The 22,146-nt window shown below is 31.0% G+C and overlaps 2 protein-coding genes and 1 pseudogene across 2 annotated transcripts; all 3 read left to right on the forward strand.

Annotated features, from left to right (window-relative positions):
• Window positions 1-121: 121 nt before the first annotated feature.
• On the forward strand, window positions 122-265 carry LOC132280255 (U2 spliceosomal RNA; annotated as a pseudogene).
• A 6,182-nt stretch (window positions 266-6,447) lies between these two features.
• LOC132276293 (putative multidrug resistance protein) lies at window positions 6,448-11,783 on the forward strand. Its single transcript, XM_059777663.1, has 7 exons — window positions 6,448-6,630; window positions 6,876-6,930; window positions 7,418-7,602; window positions 7,751-8,208; window positions 8,572-9,112; window positions 9,200-11,157; window positions 11,408-11,783. Exons 1-7 carry the CDS (start codon window positions 6,448-6,450, stop codon window positions 11,781-11,783), a joined length of 3,756 nt encoding a protein of 1,251 aa, XP_059633646.1.
• Window positions 11,784-16,487: 4,704 nt separating this feature from the next.
• Window positions 16,488-17,771, forward strand: LOC132277361 (protein JINGUBANG-like). Its single transcript, XM_059779215.1, has one exon. The coding sequence runs from the start codon at window positions 16,488-16,490 to the stop codon at window positions 17,769-17,771; it is 1,284 nt and encodes a 427-aa protein (XP_059635198.1).
• The last annotated feature ends 4,375 nt before the right edge of the window (window positions 17,772-22,146 follow it).

A 22,146-nucleotide genomic window follows, 5' to 3' on the forward strand; every position in this document is an offset into this window, starting at 1 on the left:
GTTCAAATTAACAAAATATAAAAAGAGTTTAATTCAAATTACAAAGTCCAACATTGGTTTTAAGTAAAAATGATTACATGAAAGTCTCTTATAAAACTATAGAGTTAAAGAAATAATAATCACACCTTCTCGGCCGTTTGGCTCAGATCAAGTGTAGTACTAAATTTTTTTTTTATCGGCCTTTTACTAACCTTTCTTGGTCTTTTGGCTAAGATCAAGTGTAGTACTACTTTCTCTGTGCGAAGAGTTTCAGTATTTATTTATTAATTGATATAAATTCTATAAAACTCAAAATTACTTAAAAGAGTTTAATTCACAATAAAGAGCTCTCATTAATTATTATATCCCACGATATAAATTCTATAAAACTCAAAATTAACTAATAAAATTAAAATTCAATCTATAATCAATTGTGCTTGACCAAATGGTCCATAAATTAACCTATTTATCTATTTATTATTATGAATTTTTTAATATAAAAAATCTAATTAGAAAAGAATTATTAATATAAAAATATTTATTAATTGATATATAAAACAAAATAATTTTTCTAAAATTCTACCATAAATTAACTTTTATTATGAGTTTCTTAGTAAAATTAAATTTAATTAGACAAGGATATATTTAAAGAAAATAATATAATTTCTATAAAATTCTATCATAAATTACATATTTTATTTTCAATAAAACTATATCACACTAAACAAAGAAATATTTAAAGAGTTTCTATAAAACTCTAACACAAATTACCTATTTATCTATTTATTATGAGTTTTTTAATAAAAGGAAATCTAATTAGACAAGTATTGTTAATATAAAAAATTATTTATTAATTGTTATAAAAAAAGGTTTTAAAAGAGTTTCTATAAAACTCTAACACAAATTACCTATTTATCTATTTATTATGATTTTTTTTTAATAAAAGTAAATCTAATTAAACAAGAATTATTAAAATCAAAAATATTTATTAATTGAAAATTACCTAATAAAATCATGGAAAGTGTGTTTCAGTATTTATTTATTTATATAAAAATATATTTATTAATTGATATAAAAATAATTTTTGTAAAAATCGTTTCTATAAAACTCTAAAAATTACCTAATAAAATCAATCACATTCTATATAAAACTCTAATTTTTAGTCCAATATAAAAAAATTAAAAAAATATATAAAAAAATAGTTATTTTTTATGAATAATTATCACAATATAACCGGCCCGACCTAATTATGATTATGTAATTATCATAAAAGGACACATGTCATCGTCTTATTAATCCAAGAAGCTTATAAATAGAGGCATGGAGGAGGGAGGAAGGGGAACAGAAATTGAGAATTCTAGAAATCAAGAATTCCACAGTAAAATACAGAAACTCTGCCAAAGAGTTTCAGTATTTATTTATTTATATAAAAAAATATTTTTAATTGATATAATACTATTATTAGATGTGCAAAGAGTTTCAGTATTTAAGTACAAATTACCTATTTATCTATTTATTATGAGTTTTTTTAATAAAAGTAAATCTAATTAGACAACAATTATTAAAATAAAAAATATTTATTAATTAAAAATTACCTAATAAAATCATGCAAAGTGTTTCTGTATTTCATTATTTATTTATATAAAAAATATATTTATTAATTAATATAAAAATAGTTTCTATAATATAATAAAATCAATCACATTATATATAAAACTCTAATTTTTAGTTCAATATAAAAAGAATAGTTATTTTTTATGGATAATTATCACAATATAACCGGCCCGGCCCAATTATGATTATGTAATTATCATAAAAAGACAAATGTCGTCATCTTATTAATCCAAGAAGCCTATAAATAGAGGGAATGAGAATTCTAGAAATCCAGAATTCCACTAAAATACAGAAACCATTCGGCCGAAGAGTTTCAGTATTTATTTATTTATATAAAAAAATATTTATTAATTAATATAAAAATAGTTTTTATATATAATATTATTAGATGTGCAAAAAGTTTCAGTATTTAAGTATTTATTTATTTATATAAAAAAATATTAAAAACACTAAAATCTACATAATAAAATTTAAATTAACCTATTTATCTATTTATTATTATGAATTTTTTAAAAAAAGAAAATATAATTAGACAAGAATTACTAAAATAAAAAATATTTATTAATTGATATATAAAACAAAATAATTTTTTTAAAACTCAACCACAAATTATCTTTTATTATGAGTTTCTTAATAAAATTAAATCTAATTAGACAATGATATATTTAAAGAAAAATAAAATAATTTCTATAAAACTCTATCACAAATTACCTATTTTATTTTCAATAAAACTCTATCACACTAGACAAAGATATATTTAAAGAGTTTCTTCAAAATCTAACACAAATTATTTATTTATTTATTTACTATGAGTTTTTTAATAAAAGGAAATCTAATTAGACAAGTATTATTAATATAAAAAATTATTTATTAATTGATATAAAAAGAGGTTTTAAAAGAGTTTCTATAAAACTCTAACACAAATTACTTATTTATCTATTTATTATGAATTTTTTTGAATAAAAGTAAATCTAATTAGACAAGAATTATTAAAATAAAAAATCTTTATTAATTAAAAATTACCTAATAAAATAATGCAATGTGTTTCAGTATTTCAGTATTTATTTATTTATATAAAAAAATATTTATTAATTAATATAAAAATAGTTTTTGTGAAAATAGTTTCTGTAAAACTTTAAAAATTACCTAATAAAATTAATCACAATTTATATAAAACTCTTATTTTTAGTTCAATATAAAAATAATAGTTATTTTTTATGGATAATTATCACAACATAACCGCCCAATTATGATTATGTGATTATCAGAAAAAGGCACATGTCATCATCCAACTGATCCAAGAAGCCTATAAATAGAGTCATGGAGGAAGGAGGAAGGGGTATTGAAATTGAAATTTCTAGAAATTCAAAATTATAGAGTAAAATACAAACTCTGCCAAAGAATTTCACTATTTCAGTATTTATTTATTTATATAAAAAATATTTATTAATTGATATAAAAATAGTTTTTATCTATACTATTATTAAATGTGCAAATGGTTTCAGTATTTAAATATTTATTTATTTATGTAAAAAAAATATTTAAAAAACTAAAATCTAAATAATAAAATTTAAACTAACCTATTTATCTATTTATTATTATGAATTTTTTAATAAAAGAAAATCTAATTAGGTAATAATTATTAATATAAAAAAATATTTATTAATTGATATATAAAACAAAATAAAATTTCTAAAACTCTACCACAAAATAGCTTTTATTATGAGTTTATTAATAAAATTAAATCTAATTAGATAAGGATATATTTAATGAAAATAAAATAATTTCTGTAAAACTCTATCACAAATTACCTATTTTGTTTTCATTAAAACTCTATCATACTAGACAAAGATATATTTAAAGAGTTCCTATAAAACTCTAACACAAATTACTTATTTATCTATTTATTATGAGTTTCTTAATAAAAAGAAAATCTAATTAGACAAGTTTTATTAATATTAAAAATTATTTATTAATTGATATAAAAATAGGTTTTAAAAGAGTTTCTTTAAAATTCTAACACAAATTACCTATTTATTTATTTAGTATCAATTTTTTTAATAAAAGTAAATCTAATTAGACAAGAATTATTAAAATAAAAAATATTTATTAATTGCAAAATTACCTAATAATATCAACCATATTCTATATAAAACTTTTATTTCTAGTTCAATATAAAAAGAATAGTTATTTTTATGGATAATTATCACAATATAACCGACGCGCTCTGTCATAATTATGTCATTATCAGAAAAGGACACATGTCATAATCCTATTAATCCAAGAAGCCTATAAATAGAGGTATGGAGGATGGGGTACAGAAATTGAGAATTTTAGAAATCTAGAATTATAGAGTAAAATACAGAAACTCTGTCAAAAAGTTTCATATTTATTAAAAAGAGTTTTTATCTATACTATTATTAAATGTGCAAAGAGTTTCAGTATTTATTTATTTAAATAAAAAAATATATAAACACTAAAATCTACATAATAAAGAGTTTCTATAAAACTCTAACACAAAATACCTATTTATCTATTTATTGTGAGTTTTTTAATAAACGAAAATCTAATTAGACAAGTATTACTAATATAAAAAATTATTTTCTATTAAACTCTAACACAAATTACTTATTTATTTATTTATTATTAGTTTTTTAATAAAAGAAAATCTAATTAGACTAGAAAAACTCTAACACAAATTATCTATTTTATTTTCAATAAAATTATAATACATTAGACAAAGATATATTTTAAGATTTTATATAAAAATTCTAATACAAATAACCTATTTGTCTATTGATTTTGAGTTTTTTAATAAAAAGAAATCTAATTAGACAAGTATTGTTAATATAAAAAATATTTATTAATTATATAAAAAGAGGTTTTAGAAGAGTTTCTATAAAACTCTAACACAAATTACCTATTTATTTATTTATTGAAATCTAATTGACAAGAATTATTAATATAAAAAAATATTTATTAATTGCTGTAAAAAGAGTTTGTATAAAATTCTAACACATATTACCTATTTATCTATTTATTATGAGTTTTTTTAATAAAAGAAAATATAATTAAATAATAATATATTTAAAGAAAATAAAATAATTTTTATAAAATCTATCACAAATTGACTATTTTATTTTCTATAAAACTCTATCATATTATTTACAAAACATTCAACACGTGCATCGCACGTACCTTTTCCTAGTAATAATATATGTTTAAATATGCATTATTATATACATGCGTCGTACTTCAATCAGGCTCGTGGCTTATACTGCGCCTTGCGCTTAGACTCCAGAAAGCCTTTGGCGCCTTAATGCGCCTCGAGGCTTTAACAACTATGTGTCTCACCCTTTTCTACCTCAAAATTTGACTTTCGATACTCTTGCCATCAACAGTTCATCCTTGCCCATCGCCGGAATCGCCACCCTCCTCGTCACTTTTTGCCGCCTCATATCATTGTTGCTACCATGATCTTCATCTCGCCGGGCAGTTTCATAGCGTGGCAAAGGCGTCCGAGAATGATAAAGAGAGATGAAGAGAGAGAAATGGCAGATGCCTACTTGTGTCATTTCGCAACAAATTTCCATGTCCGTCAACAAATTTCATAAAATTGAAGTTTGACTCCATCTTTTTAGTCTTTAACCTCCAAAATTCCATTTTTTTAGAATTATACCTAAATTTATTATATATATATATATATATATATATATATATATATATATATATATATATTTGAAATGCTGTTTTTTACCGTTTCACTCATATCCCTTCATTTTGAAAGGACACACTATAGTGTTTGTTTGCATATTTGGTTAAAAACCAAGGAGATGTCAAATTATGAAAGTAAAATATGAGTAATTTGACTATTAGATAGGAAGGAACGTGCATAAAATTCCTCCAGTTTAATTTAATTTTTTATTTTTTCTTTTTCAACAGTCCCAAAATATTTGTTCATTTAATAAAATTAAAACAAAATATTTTACATAAACACCTTTGAAGTTAAGGAAAGTGCATAACATTCCTCCATTCCAATTTAATTTTTATATATATTTTTTGAACTGTTCCAAAATATTTGTTTATTTAATAAAATTAAAACAAAATATTTTATTTATTCTGTAAACACCTTTGAAGTTTTAATCTTCGCAAGGAATTCACATACCCTGATTCATATTTTATTCTCCCTCTGTTTTACAACCAGTCACCGGTGGTACTTTCACTGTATGTGTTAAAACTTGAAACATTGTGGGATCTTTAACTTGTTCAACGTTCTAACAGTAGTGATAAACCATTGAAATTGTAGTTGAAATCATTTTCGATATTCCAAATCATACATTCATACGGCATCTCTTGGCCGTCCGAGTGGATTTGGACAAGCTCGTGACATGACCAGTAAATCCAACCCAAGGCACAGTATGTACTCTTTGTTCTGAACCCATTTGTGATCAATATCATAGTCTTCGATCATATTGGCATCATACCATTGTATACAAATTAAATGATTAAACAGTGACAAATATGCAATATAATGACTAGTATTCTCAGTTTTATATGATTTGCAATGTAGCAAAAGCCAAGAGAAAATAGAACACAAGTAGCTGTCGTTATGGTAACCAACATTGTGTACACCACCAAATTAAGTGTCCAACAAAACATTAGCCGGCAAAACATTGAGTCTGTCCAATTGGTGTTACAAGTGATAGGACAATTGCGGGAGGCTGCGAACCAGAGATGTTTGATTGATAACATGTTTTTTTTGTAGTATAAACAAAGTGGAGTTGAAAGAGACGACTTGAGCTTAAGAAAGTGAACTGAGATTTGGAAAAGTCTGTGTTTTATGTAGCCATTGAAATGGGGAGCAAAGGTGGCATGTTCAGGTACGCTGATGGCATTGACAAGTTGCTAATGTTGTTTGGTACTTTGGGTAGCATCGGAGATGGGCTCATGAGTCCTCTGACAATGCTTGTTCTCAGCGGTGTGATCAACGAGTATGGACGTGCTGATATTTCAATTTCTTTTGATGTGGTAGACAAGGTACAAACACGGATGACAAAGAGCATTAAGTTTTCTTGTGCTGTATAGTCCCAGCTTGTTGGAAACCACTGGAGCTCCAAACAATGGCTAACCCGCATAAATAGGAGAAAAATCTTATCACCTTCTCTGTATTCTAATCAATTTACTGTCAACATTGTAGAATAGATCTTAATTTTGAATCATTTAGTATTTTCATTTTGTTTTCCAATACATTACTAACAATCTTATACATGCTCCTTTCACAGTACTCACTCAGGCTGCTCTATGTTGCCATTCTAGTCGGAGTATCTGCTTTCACTGGTACGTATAATACTACTAATGGTTCAGAGTTCAGCAGGTACATGTAGAGGAATTTGGGACACGTCAAAATATGCATAACCGGTAAATTAGTCATACAAAAAGAAAAGGAAAATTTAAACACATAAACACGTATTAGAACTTTGTTATGAGGAAAAAAAAGAAACAAGAAAGAAAAAATGTTAGCTGTAACGCATGCTGATCAAAAAGGTTCATTGCCAAATTTGAACTTTTTTTGTTTACCTCAACATTTGCTGGTTTTACGAAAAACCATCTCATAGTTCAATCCTGTTGTTGTCACTGTTAAGTACAGATTAAATTTAGTCCAAGATGCAATCATCTCAGTGTTAAATCCAATAATTGCCAAGAAAAAGGGAAACGGAGGAAAGAGAAATTTTATTTCAGTACAACATTACCTGTGCTAATACACTACATTAGTGATAGTTTGATTATCTTCTTCATTCTGTTGCTATATGCAATGATCTTGCAGAGGGTATTTGTTGGGCAAGAACAGCAGAGAGACAGACATCTCGCATGAGAATGGAATATCTGAAGTCCGTCATGAGGCAAGAAGTTGGTTTCTTCGACAACCAAACAGCTTCATCCAATACTTTCCAAGTTGTCTCCACCATTTCCTCTGACGCCCATTTAATCCAAGACGTTATAGCAGAAAAGGTTTTAAGTTTATCTCAAACACCCTTCTCATTCTCTATCCCGTACTTGTCATTGTTGCTCTTGTTTGTTTTCAGTTTTTAGTTTTTTGAGAATCAAAACAGAAAACAGTTTTCCGTTTTTGAGTCTGAAAATCAATTTTCTGCTGCAGATCCCGAACTGCTTGGCTCACCTCTCATCATTCATATTCGGCCTTGCAATAGCCTTCCTACTTTCATGGCGATTAGCATTGGCAGTTCTTCCATTCTCGCTCATGTATATCATTCCGGGAGTAGGATTTGGAAAGCTTATGATGAGCCTGGGGATAAGAATGAAGGATGCCTATGGTGTTGCAGGTGGGATTGCAGAACAAGCAACCTCATCAATCCGAACTGTTTATTCATACGTGGGGGAGCGTCAAACACTTGATAGGTTTAGCCGTGCACTTGAGAAGAGTATGGACCTTGGTATAAAGCAAGGACTTACAAAGGGATTATTGATAGGGAGCATGGGAATGAATTTTGCAGTTTGGGCATTTCAGTCTTGGGTAGGAAGCATTCTTGTTACTCAAAGAGGAGAAAGTGGTGGCCGTATTTTCGTATCAGGAGTCTGTGTCATCCTAGGAGGATTGTGAGTCACTTTCAATGATCATATAATTTCTACTTCCTCATTATTATTATATTTTTGTAATATATACACACAAATTCAGAACTTGGAAAAAGAACACTATCCACTGTTCATAGAGATAACTTGGAGTTCATAGATTAAAGTATATGTTTGAGTTGTTCGACTTCTGGAGTCATTGGTGGTAGTTTAAAATTCCCCAACTTATGAGTATTTTTAGATTGCAGGTTGTGTAAATGATAAAATTTCTGCAACTAGAATTCAGGATCTTTTAAAAAAGAATTTGAAAATTTTGAAACAGCATTTCTTTGATAAATTATACTCATCTTTGGAAATTTCTTTAGATAACCTTCAATCTTGCCATTTCAGTTCCATCATGAATGCTCTCCCTCATGTCTCATTCATCACAGAGGCAACAACTGCTTCTACACGAATTTCTGAGATGATTAACCGAATTCCTGCTATAGACTCTGAAGATGGCAGGGGAAAAGTTCTAGCATATGTGAGAGGAGACATTGAGTTTAAAGATGTTAGTTTCAGTTATCCATCAAGACCGGACACCACAATTCTTCAAGGACTTAATCTTAAAGTGAAAGCTGGTGGGACTGTAGGTCTTGTTGGAGGCAGTGGTTCTGGCAAGTCCACAATCATTTCTTTGCTAGAAAGATTTTATGACCCCATCAAAGGAGACATTTTCCTTGATGGAAACAAGGTAAAAAGACTTCAGCTTAAATGGTTGAGATCTCAGATGGGACTTGTGAATCAAGAACCAATACTTTTTGCAACCTCCATTAAGGAAAATATTCTGTTGGGCAAAGAAGGAGCTACAATGGAACTTGTTATAAGTGCGGCTAAGGCTGCAAATGCACATGACTTCATCACCAAATTACCTGATAAATATGAAACTCAAGTATGACATGCTTTTCTAGTTCTAAATCAGATTAACTTTGCTTTTTATTATTGAACTCTAGCTGATGATGCTTTACTGATATTTCAGGTAGGGCAGTTTGGAGTTCAATTATCTGGAGGGCAAAAGCAAAGGATTGCTATAGCAAGGGCTTTACTGAGAGACCCAAGAATCCTTTTGCTAGATGAAGCTACAAGTGCTCTGGATTCAGAGTCAGAAAGATTGGTACAGGATGCCCTTGACCAGGCTTCACAAGGAAGAACAACCATCATCATTGCACATCGCCTTGCCACAATCCGTGAAACAGATACCATAGTAGTTCTTGAATCGGGAAGAGTAGTTGAATCAGGTTCTCATAATGTGTTGATACAAATGAACAAGGGAGAAGGTGGGGCCTATTCTAGAATGGTGCAATTACAGCAATCCTCAATGCAGAATGAAGGCCACAATCGTTCCAATAGTCCAACAGAAGGTAGATATGACCGAAGAATAACGAATCCCCACACCCCCAGGACTCCTAAAAGTGCAAGATCAAGCTTTCAAAGTAGCCCTGCTTTTCCCTTCAGCCCGATATTTTCCATTAGTATACCGCCTTCGTTCCAAACTCAAACTTCTGATGACAGATATGATGAGAACTTAGATAAATCCTCTTGTGCTCGTCCTTCTCAGTGGCGTTTGCTGCAAATGAATGCACCTGAGTGGAAAAGAGCCATGCTTGGGTGTTTAGGGGCTGCTGGTTTCGGTGCAGTTCTGCCAGTTCATGCCTATTGCTTGGGATCAATGGCCTCGGTATACTTCAATAAAGATGACTCCAAACTTAAATCAGAGACCAAATTCTATTGCATCATCTTTTTAATCCTAGTTGTTCTTAGTTTTATCACGAATCTACTCCAACATTACAATTTTGCAATAATGGGAGAGCGTTTAACCAAGAGGGTGAGGGAAAAAATGCTTGGAAATGTGCTTACCTTTGAGATTGGATGGTTTGATAATGATGAAAACACTAGTGCTTCAATCTGTGCACAACTAGCCACCGAAGCAAACATGGTTCGATCCCTTATTGGAGATCGTATGTCATTGCTTGTTCAGGTCTTCTTCACTGCAACCCTAGCATTCTTGCTCGGATTACTGGTGACATGGAGAGTTGCCATTGTAATGATTTCCATGCAGCCTTTAATCATTGGTAGCTTTTACTCAAGGAGTGTGCTAATGAAAAGCATGTCTGAGAAGGCAAAAAAAGCACAACATGAAGGAAGCCAACTAGCAAGTGAAGCAGTGGCTAATCACAGGACTATCACAGCCTTTTCTTCTCAGAAAAGAATATCAAGTCTCTTCTCAGCAACACTGGAAGGCCCTAGGAAGGAGAGCATCAAACAGTCATGGTTTTCAGGTTTAGGCTTGTTCAGCTCCCAATTCCTGACAACAGCATCTATAGCTTTGACTTACTGGTATGGAGGGAGGCTGATGAATCAGGGATTAGTAACCCCTAAGCATCTATTTCAAGCTTTCTTCATCTTAATGAGCACAGGAAAGTCTATTGCAGATGCAGGAAGCATGACATCTGATTTGGCGAAAGGTAGCGATGCCATAAGATCTGTTTTCACAATCCTAGACAGGAAAAGTGAGATTGAACCTGAAGACCCTGAAGGTATCAACATTAGAAAATCAATTAGAGGCCATATAGAGCTGAAGAATGTGGTCTTCTCTTACCCATCAAGGCCTGATCAAATGATCATCCATGGCTTGAGCCTCAGAATTGAAGCTGGCAAAACAGTGGCTCTTGTGGGACAAAGTGGTTCAGGAAAATCAACAATAGTTGGACTAATTGAGAGATTCTATGACCCAATAAAGGGATCAATACTAATAGACGGACAGGACATCAAAAGCTACAATTTGAGAAACTTGAGATCACATATAGCATTAGTGAGTCAAGAACCCACTCTTTTTGCAGGAACTATCCATCAAAACATCGTCTATGGGAAAGATGATGCCACAGAAGCTGAAATAAGGAAGGCTGCAATCCTTGCTAATGCTCATGAATTCATAAGGTACATATATACTCATCTTCCTTGCAACAATTCACCTTTTGTCCCATTTCATCATCATCATCATTCTTGCCTTTATCCCATATAGATGGGGTTGACAACATGAATTTTCTTTTTCCATTCTTTCCTATTATATCCCATGTCTTCTCATAGATTTAATTTTTTTAATTCGTTTTTAATTACTTCCTCCCATGGAAATTTTGGTCGAACTCTTTGTCATTTATCTTCTAGTGAAACTTAATGTTTGATGCAGTTCCATGAAAGATGGGTATGAAACTTACTGTGGAGAAAGAGGAGTCCAGCTCTCAGGAGGCCAGAAGCAGAGGATAGCACTTGCTCGAGCAATACTGAAGAACCCGGCGATCCTCCTCTTGGACGAAGCAACCAGTGCCCTTGATAGTGTGTCAGAAAGTCTAGTCCAGGAAGCATTGGAGAAAATGATGGTGGGTAGGACTTGTGTCATTGTAGCTCATCGCCTTTCCACCATACAAAAATCAGACACCATAGCTGTGATAAAGAATGGGAAGGTTGTGGAACAAGGATCACACTCTAATCTACTTGCTGTGGGGAATCATGGGTCTTATTACTCCTTAATAAAGCTGCAAAGCGCCCAATCTTCTTACCAGTGAGCCGAGATATAAGCACACATTATGCAGTGTCTGATTATGCATTGTCTGTTATGCAACGTCTCTAGGAATTGAGTTTGTCATTAAAACAAAGCAAGCTTTGACATGAATGATGGCAACTCTACCTGACCAAACTTTTGGTATACCATAATCGTCAGGTTTATGCTACAAAGCTCTGGAAATTATAGCATATAAGATCTTGTATAAGAAATAAAAATTATCAAAGTGTTCCATTGAGCAAGAACCATGAAAAAGAAACAAAAAGAAGGATAATGGGAAATTTTTGATAACGACCTCGTTCCAAACTCATAAATACGATACTGGAAACGTACACAAATAGAGAACACAATCAAAAGCAAAAAGGAAGGATAATAAGCGTTTGCTAATCAGTAATCACCGCTAATATATAGGAGTGATACCTTCCATTTATATTTGGCACCCATCTGCATCTCCCACATTATATATGCCAAAAAACAATGAACTTTTTCAAAATTTGTATTTAAAAGTCATAAATAACAACACGAACAAGATTATGTCCATCTAAAGAACCAATATAAGAGTCAATATCTTATGCAATTGATAAAAAAAAATAATAATAATAATAAAAAATGATACTAATTACGTTATTAGAAAGATGAACCAACATGACTTACAAATCGTAGAAAGCTCTCCAGCTTGGCCTTTCATCAAACACCAAATAGGCAATGGCGGATCTACCTTTTTTCTGGTTTGATAACTGGATGCCTCAAGGCATGTACAACTTCCAATGCCCCAAATTTTGCTCATTCTGCCTATCTTCAACAGTCACACTCCCGTATATTTTTCTGAGTGTGAATTCTCAATCCCTATACGCAGATTCATTTTGGGGTTAGTTGTTTTTAGTTAGTTATATGCCAAGTGGTATTGGGCCTATTTTGTGCCTTGGGGCTTCTGCCTTCTTTGTGCTGCCACTTGTGGGCTAGCTATCTGTACTTGTATATACTTTTCATCTTTGGGGGGAAAAACCACATAACTCCCGTCAAAAAAAAAAAAAAAAAAAAACCACTAAAATTAAACACAATTCTGAACTAAATAAATGTTATCACATATTCTGACCCACCCGTTTATTAAGTTGTGAAAGGATAAAATTAACCTTATGATTTAATATTAAATTAAAAATTGATATTTATTATTGTGAAATTACGAAATCGCACATCTTCTTCTTCCTCTTTGCTCTCTCTAGAACTTTTAATAGAAAAATATCTGATAACTTTATAGCATTTCTTAGTTCAGGGAGTGTTATATTTTAGTGGGAGTTTTTTTTACGAAAATGATAATAGATGGGGATTATGTGATTTTTCTCCTTCATCTATAGAGTAGTTTATATAGCCACCGAATCCGTCACCAAATTCAATTTATCACGGACTTATCACCACAATTACATAAATTAAAATTGATAATTACCGAATTCAGTCATTAAATTATTATTATTTATCTATACAATTAGTTTGATTTTTCTAATAGAAAAAATATATATTAAAAGTCTTTTTACTATGTTGCGTCAAAATTGCATTGGAAAAAAAAAAAGAAAAAAGAAAAAAGCAATGTTTGTTCTCTCCTATGAATTTATTTATTTTGTAAAATCTGGTCTAATAACTAAAACCAAGTAATATGTTTTAATTTTATCCTAGCATGCAATGAAACAAGATGTGCAGAAAGAAGAGTTAGTGATAATTAGTTCTATCCATGGAATTTATGGTGTTGGCATGGTGATTAAAGTTGAAACAATTGCGGGAAAACACTTTTTTCACATTATTGTTGAAGGTCAAAAGTGGTATTGTACAAATAAGGTCAATTGTATCTTTGTCAAACCATGTTAGATCCTAAAATTGGGCTGCTCTCTTATGGGGATGAACTACTACTACTAGGTCATGAATAGACTATTATTTTGATGGATATGCTCTAACAAAATAGTACTAAATTAAGAATATATTTATTCAATAAGCTGTACATTAGCTCATTTTAATATATATATACACACACTAAACTAACTAAGAAGATATTTAAATTCACTAAGCTGTACATTGGCTATATATACATATATTATTAACATATAAAAGTAGAACTTAGTCTTCACAAGAGAGGACGGCCTCCATAATTAACACCAAATAGGCAAATCGTGGTCCCGGCAAACGCAATGCAACTTGTAAATAAAGTGCTTTTTTTTTTTTTTGGAAGGTGTAAATAAAGTGATTTTGTTACTGTTGTCTCTGTTATTGTCTTCTTATTGGTGGCACAGTAGTCGATATAGATCATTGCTTCTGTCATCAAGACAATAACACTTGAGTTAGTCTAATAATTAAAAAACATTAGAAAGAAATGACAGCTAATGTAATAAAAATTTAACTTTTCATATATATATACAGGTAACTTTTTTCAATAAACTTCTTTTTTCTATTTTTTTATTAAAGAACCTCCCTCGACTTGTAATATTTTTTCAATAAGTTCTCCTTGTCTAATTTTTTACCAAATAACCCCTTCAACTATCTAAAGGAGGTAAAAGAGTTAATATTTGGATCAAAATGTCCTTTTATTTAAATGTTAATTTTCTGAAACTTCAAAAATTCATACCTCACAAACCGTACAATTAAAAAATATAAATAATATATGCACGAAAAACTTATGAAGTAAAGATTCCAAAAATATAAGATTTGTATAATAAACCATCATAACCAGAGAAAAATAGGTAATTTAAAAATTTACTCCAACAATCGATTTTATTTTTTAAAAATAAAATATTTGAGATATTTACAAGAAAATTTTCAGAATCATTCATTTACATATGGAGCCGAATATATAAAAAAATTTAGCCCCAACAGAGATCGATTTCATGAGATATCATACTTTGCGTCAAAGCATTTTTCATTCTTTTATAGACTCACCATTTTAAAAAATAATAAAAATGAATATTTTTTTTTTCAATAATTAAAATAAAAATGAATATTGGGTATCTATTGGAGCTAATTTTTTTTATATGTTATACTCCATATGAAAATGAATAATTTTAAAAAATTTCTTACAAATAACCCGAGTATTTTATAAAAAATAAAATAAAATTGTTGTAGTAGATTTTTAGATTGTCAATTTCTCTCTGGTTATAAAATTTTGTTAAACAAATATTATATTTCTGGAATATTTGTTTTATAAGCTTTCCGTTCATATATTATTTGCAATATTTGGATGTACAATTTATGAGATATTAATCTTTTAAATTCGGGAAAATTAAAATTTAAATAAAGGACATCTTGGTCTAAATATCAACTCTTTTACTCCCTTAGATAGTTGAGGAGGGTTCTTTGGTAAAAAAATTAAATAAGGGGGATTTATTGGAAAGAGTTATAAGTCGAGGGGGGTTCTTTGATAAAAAATTAGACGAGGGTTAAAACGCTACAAGACAAGTGGAGTTTCCTGTACTTTGCCATATATATATATATATATATATATATATCTCCTGAGCTGTCAATGGCTAAGCCAACTGGAGCTCATCTGACCACCTTTATTCAAATTCTAGTAATTGCAATTCTTTGTATTAACCCACCGATGGTGAGATTTTTGGTTGGATCCTTGTGCCATATATTACTTGTTTATGGTATGAAAAATTCATTCTTTGTTTTTATTCTTTCACCGTTGCTTCATTGGTATTTTCATGCTTTGACAGCAATGTCTTAGCATTACGACCAAGCCAAATCTCTTGTCTACACGCCCAAAATGGTCCCAAGGCCTTAATTTATCTTAATCGATATATAACCCACCTTTCTAATTTAATCATTTGACCTAATTAATTAACCTTAGAACATGTAAAGGTGCTTAATTTCTTTATATGCAAAACTAGCTATATAAATCTATCGATTGTGTACAAAAATGAATTGGCACATAAATTCAAATGCCTTATTATTATGTATGAATGAATACCCAAAAACAGACTCCTTGTTTGATGGCCCAACAAAGTGTGGAGACTCCATCTACTTGCATTATTTTGTAGATCATTGTATTAAATCCAAAAATACTCTAAAAATGACCTATTCTACTTTGTAATTTGTATATATATACAATATCTTTCCATTTTTCTGTTTTCAATTCCCATTAATTAAACCAAGAAAACCAAGAGATACGTATTTTTTTATTTTTTATTTTAACAATAATGGAAGAATATTTCCTCTTTCTTTTACTCTTCATCTAACTCTAGACCAACTTAGAATCTTTATATCATCCATACTTGGATTAACTTTTTTTTTTTTTTTTTTTTTTTTTTTTTTTTTACGAGGTAGGTTAAAATTAAGTTAGATTAATAGGTGCAAAAAGTCGAAATCTAGCACTCTCAAGATCCACCGAAGACATTAACCACTGAACGATCAAGTCATCTGCATACTTGGATTAACTTAATCCAACAAATAATATTAAAGCAAAATGACATGGTATGATCCTTAATAATTTTCTCCCTCAAAGAGTACATACACCAACACAATTAAGGAAGCTGATTCGTTACCTTATTCTTGTGCGTGTGACAGTGTGGATATATATATATTAATATCATATTAATATAGTCTTTATCGTCCATTCATTACCTAGGATAAAATTTACCCCTCATTTCACTTAACCTATCCTTTCTTTATATATATCGTCTCTCACACTTCAAGTCTGTCTCTCTCTCTTCACATTGCTGGCAAAATGAAGATCCGATCGTGGATATCCACCTGCTCCTCCGCCACCTCCATTGCCACCGCCACCGAAACAGCACCACCCAAACTTATCATCTCCGATTCAAGCATCTCCTCCTCATCAACCTCTCAAGACACCAGCTACAGCAGCCTCCAAAGCAACCTCTCCCTCCAAACCCTCCCATCCGTCCCCTCCCTCCAAAAACTCTCCCCCGAAACCCTAAACCTCTCCGTCACCCATCTCCGCCTCGCCTCCCTCAAACCCCGCCTCACCCCCATCACCTTCCTCGCCGTCCACCACCACCTCCTCTACTCCGCCTCCGGACACCAAATCAACGTCTTCGACATAGAAAACGGAAACCACACACTCATCGACACATTTAACACCAACAATTCTTCATCAGGCTCAATTAAGTCCATTTCTTTCTCTAAAGAAAAAGTGTTCACTTCACACCAAGACAGCAAAATCCGAGTCTGGCAATTTTTAACTGAAACAAAACTTCACAAACTCGTTGCCACTCTTCCCACCATTAATGATCAGTTAAGAAACTTCATTTTACCAAAGAATTATGTTAAAGTCCGTCGTCATAAAAAACGACTATGGATTCAACACAATGATGCTGTGTCCGGACTCGCTGTTAGCATTGACAGTTTAATGTTCTCAGTTTCGTGGGACAAGTACATGAAGATATGGCGGGTATCGGATTTTCGATGTGTTGAGTCTGTTAAAGCTCACGATGACGCCATTAATGCCGTTGTAGTGTCCGGTGATGGAACTGTGTACACGGGTTCTGCTGACCGGAGTATCAAGGTGTGGGCGAGGAGGTCGGGAGAGAGACGGTACGGGATGGTGGCGACGCTGGAGAAGCACAAGTCGGCTGTGAATGCGTTGGCGTTGAGCGCCAACGGATCAGTTTTGTTTTCGGGTGCTTGTGACCGTTCGATCTTGGTGTGGGAGAGGGAGGACAGTGCAAATCACATGGTGGTCACCGGAGCTTTGAGAGGGCATAGTAAGGCCATTCTGTGTTTGGTCAATGTGTGTGATTTGTTGTTGAGTGGGTCAGCGGATCGGACGGTCAGGATTTGGCAACGCGGACATGATGGACGGTTCTGTTGTTTGACCGTCTTGGAGGGACATGAAAAACCGGTACGGTCGTTGGTGGCGGTTCCGAGTGGTAATGAACCGGCCGGTTCGGTTAAGGTGTTTAGTGGAAGCTTCGACGGAGAGATCAAGGTGTGGCAGGTCGTAGTTTCGAATCTCAATAGTCCATTTTCCTCTGATATTTTGAGATAGAATTCATAAAAATAAATATTTATATTTATATTTCAAATCATCGGCTATTTTATTATTGGTCGGGCTTTGGATTTGTAATGACCTGTTTTCTATCTTTGTGTATAATTTGATTTGAGATGTTCCTATATGCACTTTTTGTCGACTTTATAATGTTAATTTAATTAATGTATTTATTCTTAATCAACATGTGACGTGATGTATTGATTCTTCTTAATCAACATGTCACATGCATCGATATGGCTTCATTCCAGGTATGGAAGTGAATGAAAAGGTAGAAATAATTTTTTTCCTGTTTTGAAATTGAGAGAGACTTGGACTAAGTGTAGAAAAATGATTCAAACATTGGATTAAAATGGCCATTTCTTAACTTGCGTGATTAGAATATTTCCCAATTTTATGCTGGCTTTTGAACTTTGATGAATAATTAGTGATTATAATCGAGAGCATTTAATAACCCAAAGAAAATAAAGACAAATAAAACCTTTTTAATATCGATCTTAGATTAGCTGGCTAATATTATTTTCAATTTTACATTGCTTAGCTTGACGAAGCTTAATATAAACCTAGAATGTTGAATCCACCACTATTCATATCTTACCTATATAAATTGAAACAGTATTAAAATAAAACGTAAGTTCTTCATCTAAGTTTGAATCACAAGTAAAATTCGATCCATTTAAGAATTATCTGAAAGCTAATTGGCCGTTCTCCACAAGTTTGCACAAACACGGTACCGGAAGTAAAGTAGTTGTGGCGAAACAGCCAAACGGCCCTTTTCTGTCCGCCATGGGTGGCTTATTCGCATTCCAAAATTGGAAGGTATTATTCACACATGACAAATACAAAATTCTTTTGGCTGTCCCAACAAGAAAACGCCAAATTATATATAATATATTGAACAACAAGTTGTTGTATGGACAGTATAAAAGTTTTGTCCAAATGAATGAATTGGTGGTCTAAGAATACACTGCAAAAAGGAGGAATATATATATATATATATATATTCAGATTTCATAAATGGATTACTTGTGGCTGTTTTGCTCCATTGCAAATATCTTACAAAAAGTAGTCTGCAGACAGATGATTCAATATATATATTAAAAATATATATGCCCATACCAATTCTAATGATAAGAGAGGCCACCACCTAGGTAACAATTTTAGGTGTCCAAGTTGGCCAACTTGAGTTTGCTGCTAAAGCAGAGTGGTCAACAACAACCAATTGAAGAAGAAGATGATGATATTGTTATTTAAGTAACTGGTGTCATTTGACAACGTCCATTTATGTGATCAATCAAGCTCATCTTTTCCATCACTATGACCTCATATACAAAATGAAGTTCTTTATTATGTAAATATTACAATAGATTCAGAGATAGTCCAAACTTTTACGCAGAGCATGTTATCGATACAAGATGACTTAGGAATAGTTCACAGTGTTAGTCCTAGAAGATGGCAGATTAGTAGTAATTAAGATTTGAGATCCTATAATAATATCTCCAAAGAACACATATGATTAAACTTTAAATCATAACTGTTACTCTTTTGAACTTGTGGCTAGTAAAAAGTTGCAAAATGAACACTACTATCACAATGCAGTAGCACATGTACAGACTGTGGTCCTTAGCAACTTCATACGGATCAGTTATGAAATAAGGGCAATGATTCATAAAGCTGTGGATAGAGCTCAAGTATATTCAATCCGGCATCCAATGGAATGATCGATACAATATATATATATATATATATATATATATTGAGATCATTATCATGGAAGTCTTTTACACACACACACAAACACCTTTTAAATGACAATAATAGCTAGGAGTACTAGTCATGTCACACAACCACTACAGATATTAACAACCCTTTTTAACTAATAGGAGTAGCTACTAAAACTGTTGGTTTAGGTTCAATTTTTCTTTATATTTGATATCTTAGTACTATATATATATATATTAAGATTAGCCAAATATTTTTAATTTGATTAATCAGGATGTATACCTCTCAGCTTGCTAATTAATGTGATTCACTGGATCTGTTTTGAATGTTAAGTCAACTTCTAACATAGATTTAGAATTGTAGATACATCAACAGCACAGACATGATTATAGATTTCGAAATAAAGAATTGTAGTTAAGTTAATATTTCATATGATTAATATGGTTTTTGTTATTTCTTGTCTTAATAGCTTAAGTCTATAGATAGAATCCATGTCTGGGAAATGATCGAATCAATATAAAATACTAGAGACAATTTATTAATACTTCGGTTTTTGCCTTTAACAAAGAATTAATGAATAGCATACAATGGAAATTAACTATTTTAATTTTAATTTAATAATAGATGGCACATGAAGCTGTCTCTTTTCTTTCTCTTTATTAAGGATATATGGGTAAAAAACTAGTTTGGATTAGTAGAAAAACACATAACATCGAACCAGAACATCAATCACCATATAGCATATAATACAAATAGCCTAAACAATGGATTAGGTTACATTCTGAAAAATAAATAATAAATTGCTCATGGGTTTGTTTGGATGTCGTTTGGATTTGAATAGTCACATTCACAAAGTTTAATTTAATGTATAAAGACCATCATCTTTAACGAATTAGAAAATTGGGGAAATTTTGTGATACTTATTTTCCTGCATTTCATCATTTTAAAGTTTACTTGAAATGACAAGACTCCGTTTAATATAGTAAATTTCTAAATTAACATATTGTGTAGATTATGAATGTATCATTGAATTCAGAGGTCCCAATGTTCTTATTACGTTCTGACTACGATCATATAGTAGTTTGTGTAACAAGAGAATAGAAACATAATTATTGGCCACGAAATTTCAATAAATTAACACAATTATATATAATCCAAGCTAAAATATAGAGTTTTGTATTTTCTATTGTGTATTTGTGTGTGCATCATCCAGAAGGATACCTAAGGGTGAAACTCTAGCTGTTTAATTATAATTTTAGATTGTTTAATTATAATTACTTGTGAATTGTGATAAATATGGGTACTCTAGCTCAACCAGAAGAGGCATGCATTCAAATGACCGTTTGATTAAGTTCGCAAACAAATTTGAAAATCATAAATGAGTTGCCATAAATTAAGTACTTTTGAATCCTTGGGAGATTTTATGAATAAAATAACACATCTCAATGTCTCACGTAATAGGATATACTAAAATATATATGTAGGTATATATTAACTTGTAGGACATTAATTATTGATGATTATTACTACTATTAGAACGTCACTATATGAGTCTCATTAACTTAATCAATTCAGTATACACTGGATCGAGATATAAGATATATAAACAAGAAGTCTGTTGGTTGTAAAAATGGGCATAATATATATATATATATATATATATATCATCTCAATGAGCATTGATCACACAGCAACCAAGTGCCAACCAATACTTGCACGTACTCCCTCAACTTGCCAACTTGTTCATGCACAGTGCACACACTTAGAAAAGCTGTTTGAATGAAAGAGCTAGAGAGGACTTTTTGTAGTCATTTTTCTTTAGTATATATTATGTAGTTATATATAGTTGTATATATAGCTAGTATTGTGTCGTGGGCTTGGGGACAATGTATAACAGCCAAAAATAATAAAGCTATCTAGTTTATTGATTCAAGCTGGGGTGCAAGTGTGTACTCTCAATGAAAGCTAGAAGTCCACATACGTTTGAGATTAGTCTTATGATCCTATCTATCTACCCATACCCAGCCTTATTCTTTTCCGACCTCAAAGGTTTCTGAACCCTGCAAACAATTAACAATGTGTACACAATTCTATATATATATATATAGACGTGTACATGTGCTGTCTTCAACAATTTGTCATCGAAAAACAAAATGGATAAAGAAATAAATAAATAAATAAATAAATAAATATATATATATATATATATATATATATATATATATATATATCTATCTTATACGCTGGAATTGACGTTGGATAGATTATCCATGGTTTTAGAAATTGACGTGGATAGATTATCCATGGTTTTAGAATTTAGGTTTAAGAGAGTAATATGTATATATTTATTTATTTATTGTACAGTCTATATTCTCTATGTTGTTTTTATAAGGTCAAAGTTCTTGAAGGGTCATTTTATCACCAAACATATATTATCAGGTCTGCATATTATTTCTTTAAGTATATGTTTGTACAGTCGTTATGTTAATTTATAAGATGTATATATATGTCTGGCTGTATCATAGAGGCCTGTAAACTTTTCTTAATTATAAGAACTATATATACTCTTAATCTAAGGCATAGACTTCTATGGAGGATAGTTTAAACCCACCCAGCACTTGGTAATCTTAAGATGTACCTGTATCTTAACTTA

This window comes from Cornus florida, unplaced genomic scaffold (genome assembly GCF_030987335.1).
Source record: "Cornus florida cultivar Cherokee Brave unplaced genomic scaffold, ASM3098733v1 CherokeeBrave_3.0.0_Hap2_Chr10, whole genome shotgun sequence".
NCBI classification, from domain to species: domain Eukaryota; kingdom Viridiplantae; phylum Streptophyta; class Magnoliopsida; order Cornales; family Cornaceae; genus Cornus; species Cornus florida.

What these genes read in the sequence shown, in the direction of transcription:
- LOC132276293 (XM_059777663.1), top strand. Translation starts at nt 6,448, where the DNA reads ATGGGGAGCAAAGGTGGCATGTTCAGGTACGCTGATGGCATTGACAAG. An exon ending in CGGAGTATCTGCTTTCACTG is followed by an intron (nt 6,931 to 7,417) that starts GTACGTATAATA and finishes ATGATCTTGCAG; the next exon opens with AGGGTATTTGTTGGGCAAGA. An exon ending in AAGACGTTATAGCAGAAAAG is followed by an intron (nt 7,603 to 7,750) that starts GTTTTAAGTTTA and finishes TTTCTGCTGCAG; the next exon opens with ATCCCGAACTGCTTGGCTCA.
- LOC132277361 (XM_059779215.1), top strand. Translation starts at nt 16,488, where the DNA reads ATGAAGATCCGATCGTGGATATCCACCTGCTCCTCCGCCACCTCCATT.